Here is a 9,354-nt window from a genome sequence, read left to right on the forward strand (position 1 = left end):
TAAATAACAGAAGTCACACAATGTGTAATTGAACTTCAACATTAAATAAATAATAATTCTACTACAAAACAAATGCTCATACTTGGCAAATAATATTAATATGATAATATAATTAACTTAACAGTGTTTAATACAAAAATAAATAATATACAGACAATTATCACATTATATAACAAAATAATTCATCAATTCAGACTATAGTTCATAGATAAAAGTGATGAATAACGAAAATAATACTTTGGAACATACATAAAACAATAAATAATATATCTATATGATAATACAAATATAATTACAATATAATTCACAACTACAACCAAACGATACACAGATAATAACTATATAAACAAGTATAGAGTGTATATATATAATTAAATAAAACTATTAAATCAATTCTTGTACAAACAATTAATTTGCCCTCACTACACAATTAATACAAGTGTGAACAGTATTATAATACTATGAAATACATCAGATAGATACTAATAGGTATATCTATACAATGATTCAAATAAAATAAACAAAACTGATATACAAAACATTTTACCTAGCAAACCAATTAACAAATAAAACATTGAACAAATACTACAATTGCACATAGTACTAGATTAACTAAAGAACACTAGGAGACAATTATAGTAAACATAATCCAATATATTACTTATATACAGATTGTGTTACAATACATTATTCTTTGCAAAAGAAAAAGTAAAGAACAATAGTCATAACATACACACATATATATACACAATACTATGATTGCAACAATTCACAATAACATTGTTAATGATAAATAATACAAACACATGTTAGTAATGATTTACAACGGATAACTATGTTGGCTATTAAAGAAACAATGCAACAGATTGTATAGTTACTCAGGATGCATCAGAAACGATCAATTAACAAACATAACATTAATAAATTAATACACAGATATAAACAATAATGTAAAGCAAACAAACAAACAGTACATTCATGATATAATACATATACAATGTACCTAGACACATAGTAAGATGCCTGCAGCCAGACATAACATCTATGCAACAATTATATGTTAGTATAAAACCTCATTGATCTCAGAATGAAGCAATCTGGCAAAAACAAATATTATTATTAATATTACAATATACAATCAATACAAAGCTTCAATCCAAAGACATAAATCAGCTATTGCTGAATGCTTAATGCATATACAAACGTAGACGAACACAGACAGTAATAATTAAAGAAGGATATTATTGCAACATCAAATATACATTTTACTAGTGTGATTCATTAGTTTCACTGTGAAGTAAAAAGGAAATTACTAGAGTACTCAAACAAACTTAATAACAAATGATATGACTGAATAACAAACAATAAAACAAAACGAGCAATTACATTTATGATTTAAATATGTGTATATACATACCTATGCATGCTGACAAGATTCTGCAGGTCTCTGAAGCATTTATAAATTATTTAATAACATTTACAAACAATCTATTGTGATAACAATACTGTTATTCAACAATATATTATAAACGAACAAACTAATTAAATATACTTAATCAATATAACATTGGATGAACTTAACACAAAGTGGATGACATTTGGAACAGACAGTACACAGAACAAACAATGCATTACTACAATGCTAATAATATTATTATTAACTACATCAAGTTATAAATGCATTACACAAACGAACAATTGTACAATGCAGTTATAATGATTAAACTATCTATACATACTGCAAGCAAACATCTTACAAGTCTACTAGACCTAGTAAGAGTTTGAAGGGGAGTGTTAAGACGAGACTACATGAGAGTATGTCTCAGATGATATAAACTACATTACAAGCAATGATGAACAATGATGGAATACCTTCCATCATACATTCTACATCTGAGACATACCTACATAGTATATATAGACTAACTAATCAACAGACAATGAAGCAAGCTGCGAGAGAGCGAGCCGAGTCCACTATCCCTCCTCTTTGTGTGATCCCTCTAAGCCTCTCACATAACCTCTTTCCCCTTTCTTAACAAAACTGTGAAGAGTTGTCCCTGGCTCTTTGGCATACCTTGGCTCTTGACTCTATTCAGTATGGTACTCCTGTGGAGCAAAATCCTATAGTCTAACAATGGCCGAGTGCAACACGGAGATACACGTCACGATTTCTCCGACTTGCTTGTCTTTCTGTGTATGTTTGTACAACAGCCAATATTCCCAAGACCATGTAGACCATATTGGACCTTAATTACTATGATTCAATTATCTTCAGTTGTTGACCAATGTTTCTGGAGGACTGGAGCACGTTGTTGAAAAGGTTTCAACGTTCGTCTTATGGCTTGTTCGCATACAACCAAGGTATTCAATCTATCAGTGACAGAAACTTGTTTCTGCCAAGAGCACATGCTATGACAATATGATTTACAGCTTTGACAGGTCCATGTTGATCGTCTCCTTCTGGATAATTTTTAACATCAAATGAGTCTCCATGTCTGTCAGCAGATCTTGGCCTCGATATTCTCGTGAGAGATGGATATATAAGTATCATTCCTAGCCAGACGTTTCTCTCTCTGAGGCAGAATGGCGTTCACTCTGCTTCTTACTGCTCTTTCGGCTGTCCTAACAGTCACTGCATCGCCTACCCTTCTTAAGCGTGCAGCCCCAAAGGGAATTGACGTTTCTGGCTTTCAACCGGGTGTAAACTTCAATACTGTCAAAGCTAATGGAGTGTCGTTCGTGTACATCAAGGCCACAGAGGGCACTAGTATGTATTCTGTTTAGTCTGACTTTGGCTTGCTGCTAATAAATTTATTGCTACTTAGCTTTCATAAGTGATCTCTTTAGCTCTCAATACACAGGAGCAACGAATGCAGGTTTGATCCGTGGAGCTTATCACTTTGCACATCCGGATAGCTCGAGTGGTGCTGCCCAAGCGAACTTCTTCCTAGCTCACGGAGGTAAGATAACACTACATTCACTGCAAGTTACTAAATTATTATTATCTGAATGCAGGTGGCTGGTCAGCGGATGGTATAACTCTTCCTGGTACTATAGACTTGGAAAGTAAGAAGAAATGTGACTGTTTAGATACCAAGCTAACTTTATGTGAAGACAACCCTAATGGTGCTGAGTGCTACGGGCTCAGCCAGTCGGCAATGGTATCTTGGATTAAAGATTTTTCCTCAACGTATGAAGTGAAGACTGGGAGGTGAGCGCCAATTAATATTACTTGTGGTACTTTCTACTTATAAGACAAATAGATTTCCTGGTAAGTTACTGACAAAATATCACTCGATCCTCTCTTAAGTAACTTATAAATGTTGTGTTTGCTAGTAATTTACACAACAACGAGCTGGTGGACTACCTGTACTGGCAACAGCGCGGCATTCAGCAATGACAACCCGTTGTGGATTGCTCATTTTGCTTCTGAAGTCGGACCAATACCGTCAGGCTGGCCGTAAGTACTTTTATATGTACGCAAATCAGATGTTTGGGTTTTAACCATGACTGTATATCAGGTTTTATACGTTCTGGCAGAACGCAGATAGTGCCTCTCCGAACCCGGGTGATTCTGACATCTTCAATGGTGACGCAACGGGATTGGCTAGACTTGCAAAGGGTTCTTGACAATATAATATTTGGAACGAAGGGAATATTGGTGGATGGTATCTGCTTATTTGAAGTTAGCCGGCGTTGTAAATTTAATTCCGTATTGTTGTGCAGAAATGGATCGCGTTCTTATATACATAAAGTGTTTGGTTCTGTATTTTGCAAAGACATACAAGCCATCAGGAAGATCTCTAGTCTAGGAAAACACACACCAATAAGGAGAAAGGGAAAATGGATGTACAATATCAGAGTGCTCATACGTTTCAACCCGGTGAAATCGGCAAAGAATGCTGCTCATCTGAAACAAGAATCCTCGAAGGACAGAGTCAATGAAATGAATTTGATTACCTCTCCTAATGATTGGAAGGTGGAATACGAATTACCGTAGTACTGCGCATCCGATATAAATTGGCCCGGGAGAGAAAAGCGCTTGGTAGGCATGTCGACGGTAATTTACTACGGATGCCATACTGCGAGGGTGGGAAACTCTCCTATGTCTAGATGTTCATGGCTCGAGTGTCTTTTCTCTCTCTTTGAAATGTCTGACTTGCCGCCACAATTCGAAAAGGTACAGATTAAGGTTTAAGTTTGAGGATGACGTCCACGAGGGAGGGTGAAAGCCGCCACATGCAGGTATGAATGAACGGCATCCAGAAGCTTCGGTGAATTAGACTGTCGTTATTTGGGGCTTTTCTTGGCAACTCCTAGATACGCGGAGAACGCATGGCTTTCACGGGTAGGCATTTCAGTTAGTCTAGAGGACAGAACTTCATCGTCTGTCTGAAAAAAATGTCCCGATTTCTCCTGCATGGTACATTGGTAAGACATTCCGTCTTGGTGGAAAAGGGGCTGGTTCTGGAGAACTGAGTGCTCCAACGAGACGAAGGACGTGAGAAAGAGATAACCATTCGACGACGCGGCGTTTGTAAGATCGAAGTCGAGCCTTGTCTCGGGTACCACGGTCTGGCCATAACAATTAAGAGAAATTGCCATTTTGCTGTGCAACGACATGCTTGCTTCAGGGTTTTTTTGTGGATGATGGATGGTTCATTGCTGTGCAGACTCGCAGTGCGATGCAGGGGGATAATAAGCGAGACAAGAGAGAGGGACATGTACCGACCGAAACGGGGCGATCGACGCGCGGTTGGCAGGGTGCACGTGCCTCGCTGATGGCCGCTCATTTCGCACGGCTCGAACCCTGATTCTGCTTCTCCTTCCCGTCATTGGCCCTCCCTCTCCTCCTTCTTCCTCCACGTCCTCCACCGCCTACGCCCACACAATCCTCGTCGCTGCCGTTGCCTCTGCGGGCGCTGGTCCACCCGTCTCTCTGGCGAATATCTCTGAATACTGCGACACAGTCTACCCGGAGCTGTTCAACAGCAGCGTAACCCGTGGTACAGATTCCTTAACGACCTTCACGATTTCCGCCTTTCCTCGATAACATAGGCCGAAGATGACGCGCTTCGGTGACCTCGATTCCCTATGCCATACGGTGCCTTCGTACACATGGTGTAATCTCTTCTATAGGCAGGTACGTACCTTCGAGCATTGTTTGATTGTGGATTTTTGCTCACTGGTTGCTTTTCGTCTCACCCTACTATAACCTTTGCGTGTTGTTTCACCTTGTATCTGGCGCCAATAGATTCAGAAGAGCTCGAATGCCACTCTTAGCGGCTTGTCCGCGGACCCTTCATCCGCTCCCATAGGGATTAACCCGGAATGTGGTATTCCACTTGTGGGGAAAACAAATTCATTCACCGGAACAACCAAGTCGCTCGGGAATATCGCAGACATTATCATTTGCGGTCTTAGCATTTTTGTCGTGGCGGCGTTGATATTATGGACTTCTCGAAGAAAAGCAGCTGTTGGTAAGTTTCATCCATATATGCAGTGTTACTTCTTTCCAGTTCGTCTTCCGAATGTCGTGCGAAGCTGCTGCGCCCGGAGTTTTGAGCGGTGATCGGGTTATTTGTTTCGGCGGTGTATGATCTGTTTCTGCGCACCGTTGCAGCATTTCTTCTGAAAAACATAAATCCGTTCTTCGTTGCTCTCCCACCGGTTACTTTGGATGTGTCGGTGCGTTCACACCGTATGTCCGGTCGGGAAGAGCCTGTGGTGCCTAGATACACTTCGGGAGGATCTGCGAGGCGGTGTCGTCGGATCAACACATTTATTTTGAAAGCGCTGGATACGTTATCCCAGTGTTCCGTCTCTTATGAGGCGCAGACTCCCATTCGATTCTTATACTGTTTATCTAAAGGAATGCTAACCCGACTTCAATAGGGCGTTCGGAACTGCGGGTTTTCTTAGTCTTGTACCTCTTGACCCTACCATTCCAACTGGTTACAACGGGATCCATTATACAACAAGGCACCACAGCTCTAGTAGTGCTCACCGCAATACACGCAGGTTTGTCTTTTCTTCTTGCACCTAGTTGCGTTTCTGAAGAGGGACAATTTTAGGACTTGTTGCATCACTGTTTTGGGCGCTTCTCGCAAATGGCTTAGTTGCAACACAAATAGTTGAAGACGGGACTCTTAGCTCCCTAGTCGTAAGTGTGTACAATCAACATGAAACCATTTTTGCTAAGACGACTCCGACAATATAGCCGATAGGCATCTTTGCTCTGCTATTCTTCGTTGCGACGACGTATATCTCGCTTGATGTCGGATTGACTATCACTTCGACGTTTGGTCCATCGAATCCTCCACAAGCAGTACATAGTACCCCAGTATTCGTTCTTACGAGTATTTGGCCCGGCGCGTATGTGTTTAGATATCTCATTTTTCGTGATGGTGTATGCTTAACAATTTTTCCAGGGCGGCGCTGCTGTACTTCATTCTGATGTCATACATTGTCCTCGGTGTGTTGCGTGAACGTCGGCCAATGTTGTATTATATCGCCGCAGCGGTGTGCTTCGTTCTCGGCCAACTCGCTTGGTTCTTGCTCGGCAAGGTCATTTGTCGAGTACGCCTATCATTTGCTTTTTGCCCATGCGGCCGTTAATTTGATGTTGGTACATTCAGAATACCAGCGCGAAAATCGATGGATCGTTCATTGCGACCATACTAGAAACGGCGGCCGTTGGGGCCATATTCCTAGGGTGGAAGAGTATCACAGAAGGTTCGTCATCGCTCTCACTCTCGTACTTTGTGTGCTGCAACAACTCATCTATTGAACATGAATTATAGAATCATGGGACGATTATAATTACTAGCCTCTTTCTTCTATGATGTTTTTCTGCCCTTTGTTCACTTTTTACCTTGGAGACATACCTTTACCCATATTCTCCTCACCCACCCACCGTTCTCACTTCTCCCCAAGATTCTTCCTTTGCAGAGTTAATTAATCTATTATTACACAGTCCACTCTCGTTATTGACGTTATCCCTTTGTTTTTCTACTACCTCTGTTCGAAATTCGAAATTCTTTCTCATGTGACGTACTGGTATTATCATCAATTGCTGTTTTTTTACTGCCTTCTCGGTTTTTGTTTGTTGGCGTCTCTTGCTTGGGACAGAGTCATTGAAGAATTTGTTTGTTTGTCACTCTAGAATCTCCTGAGTTTATTCACTCTGTTTTTGTGTGTTTGTCAGACATATGCTTCTTTGTGAATCCGTTATTTTGGAACGGTCATCAAGGGTTACCTACCTAAATATATGTGCTACAACCGAATGACCCGAACTTCGTTCTTACCACCTTCGCGATAACCTATCTGGTATGCAGGGCGTGTCAGGAACGCAGACGGTCTAGAAGCTGCCTACGAAGGTTTGACGAAGTTTTGAAAGGGCCAATTGTTGCACGTGGATAACACGCTAACACCTCGTTACTTTCGGGAAAAGGGTTCAAACTGTGTCCCTCAGAGGTGAAGCATTCGAGAGCCTCGAGGCAATAGCATACATTGTGTGTATCTGCTCTGCGTTTACTAACATAATTATTGCCTGTGTGCATCTGGGTGCTGTGAGCAGGTTTTTTTTACCAGCGTCGGGTTTTGTTGCTGAGTTACGAGTCATTTTCTTTAACTGTATGCTTCTCCACTTCAGTGTCCATCAGTTGCATTAGGCAGACTCAGGTATATAGCCTGCTACTACTGCTGAGTGACTTTGCATTAACATTGAAACGGCCTAAGCTACACCTAACCTTATGTATAAAAAATTCATATTGCACAAAGTGACTTCAATGAACCCTAATATACAGTGAGGTACTTTGCACATAGTATTTGCAATGGGAAGGAGCCTCTCTACAGTATAAGAGTCCTTCTTCCAGTCTCTGTGCCTGCATTTCCCCCAATACTTTGTTTTGTCTGTTCAAGAGATGGCACATGATTCTGGTCACTCCACACACACTCATCGCGTTAGTAAGCGAACCAGTAAACACTCCTCTGCCCGGGGAGAAGATCCGCTGGAGAAATTAGACAGAGAGTTCTGTCACTGCAAGATACTTCATGATTACCGTGCACGAAATGCACAGGATTCATATGACACCATGGATAAGGTGGCACGTAAACTCGTTATGGATAATCTCAAGCGCGAGCTCGATAACGTCTGCAGTCTGATAGATGACCAAATAGTTCAAGAGATTGAGACAGTACTCAATAATCAAGAGCTTTTTACAATGCTCAAGAACATTGCTGACAAGATTCGGCAAAATCGAGACAAATTCGGACAAGAGCAGAAATCGATCCTAGACAAGGAAAGCAGTTTGATCTCGGAAGGAGATCGGGCTGTAGAGTCGAAGAACAAAACAGAATTAGAAGAAGTGATTAAAAGATTGAAAAAAGAATGTGGTTTAGCAGCATGGTGGGCAGAACAGACAAAGGGCATAAAATAATTCTGTTTTGTAGCTGCCAAAGTAATAAGAGGAAGACACTTTGAGTGGATGCTGTAATGAAGATATTCTTGTCTGTGGAGTCATTCATTCATGTTTAAACTAAAAATTAATAAGATGAAAAGAATATTTCAATTCTGAGTTTATTATAAAGTACACATATTAAGTTATGAGATAAGGTTTTGTAGACTGCTTAAGAGGAAGTAAGAAGAATTCACAGTATGTATGGTACAGTTGAGCATTAGCAAGCAAGTCTGTTTTTCACTTATGTTATGTTTCTTTACTAAGTTAAAACTTAGAAGACATTCTAACAACTATATGTTTCTCAACATCCTTAATTGTATATTAGAAAACATACTAGAGTACAATACACATAATTACAATCTGTACACATTTTAGTATTATATAAGTAATTTTCTCCTTTATTAGTGTTAAAATATATAAACTACTACTATTACTGAGTGACTCTGTATAAATGTTGAAACAGTTTAAACTACATCTAACTTTATACATTACTCTTATTACATAGTATACTTTTAATAAGATTTAATATGCAAAATAAGATTGTTACTTTTATAATTTAAGTTAATAGTTATATTATTATAACAGAGCTGAATAAAGATGAAAGTATTATTATACTTAATGAATGTAAATTTATATATTACTATTAGTTACATTTAAAGAGTAGTCACTCTTTTGAAAGTAAGATACTTTACATATAAACATTGCTTAAAGAAGAAGCTTCTTTATAGTATAAGAGTATATCTTTCAGTTTTTATACTTGTATTGTTTACAAGCTAATAATACTTAATTTATTAGCTTAAAAGATAGTAAATACATACAATTGTTACTTTATACATACTCTTAATACTAAGAGACACAATAAGACTTGCTCCTCAAATTTAGTAACTCAACA

The 9,354-nt window shown here is 39.2% G+C and overlaps 3 protein-coding genes across 3 annotated transcripts; all 3 read left to right on the forward strand.

Annotated features, from left to right (window-relative positions):
* Window positions 1-2,134: 2,134 nt before the first annotated feature.
* Window positions 2,135-3,630, forward strand: FOMMEDRAFT_135033 (glycoside hydrolase family 25 protein; the record flags this gene model as incomplete). Its single annotated transcript, XM_007267886.1, has 7 exons — window positions 2,135-2,198; window positions 2,630-2,767; window positions 2,826-2,960; window positions 3,016-3,066; window positions 3,115-3,211; window positions 3,356-3,460; window positions 3,522-3,630. The coding sequence occupies 7 exons, from the start codon at window positions 2,135-2,137 to the stop codon at window positions 3,628-3,630; spliced, it is 699 nt and encodes a 232-aa protein (XP_007267948.1).
* A 1,235-nt stretch (window positions 3,631-4,865) lies between these two features.
* On the forward strand, window positions 4,866-7,154 carry FOMMEDRAFT_141532 (uncharacterized protein). The gene is made up of 8 exons (XM_007267887.1): window positions 4,866-5,143; window positions 5,255-5,480; window positions 5,896-6,021; window positions 6,075-6,163; window positions 6,221-6,375; window positions 6,432-6,579; window positions 6,639-6,735; window positions 6,804-7,154. Exons 1-8 carry the CDS (start codon window positions 5,066-5,068, stop codon window positions 6,827-6,829), a joined length of 945 nt encoding a protein of 314 aa, XP_007267949.1. The 5' UTR covers window positions 4,866-5,065; the 3' UTR covers window positions 6,830-7,154.
* Window positions 7,155-7,925: 771 nt separating this feature from the next.
* Window positions 7,926-8,441, forward strand: FOMMEDRAFT_29529 (uncharacterized protein; the record flags this gene model as incomplete). Its single annotated transcript, XM_007267888.1, has 1 exon — window positions 7,926-8,441. One exon carries the CDS (start codon window positions 7,926-7,928, stop codon window positions 8,439-8,441), a length of 516 nt encoding a protein of 171 aa, XP_007267950.1.
* Between the last annotated feature and the right edge of the window lie 913 nt (window positions 8,442-9,354).

The sequence above is a fragment of the Fomitiporia mediterranea genome, assembly GCF_000271605.1.
Source record: "Fomitiporia mediterranea MF3/22 unplaced genomic scaffold FOMMEscaffold_7, whole genome shotgun sequence".
In the NCBI taxonomy this organism is placed as follows: Eukaryota; Fungi; Basidiomycota; class Agaricomycetes; order Hymenochaetales; family Hymenochaetaceae; genus Fomitiporia; species Fomitiporia mediterranea.

Coding starts and splice junctions, on each gene's coding strand:
- FOMMEDRAFT_141532 (XM_007267887.1), top strand. CDS start 5,066: ATGACGCGCTTCGGTGACCTCGATTCCCTATGCCATACGGTGCCTTCG. Junction 6,022..6,074: donor GCTCACCGCAATACACGCAG/GTTTGTCTTTTC, acceptor GGACAATTTTAG/GACTTGTTGCATCACTGTTT. Junction 6,736..6,803: donor GTGGAAGAGTATCACAGAAG/GTTCGTCATCGC, acceptor CATGAATTATAG/AATCATGGGACGATTATAAT.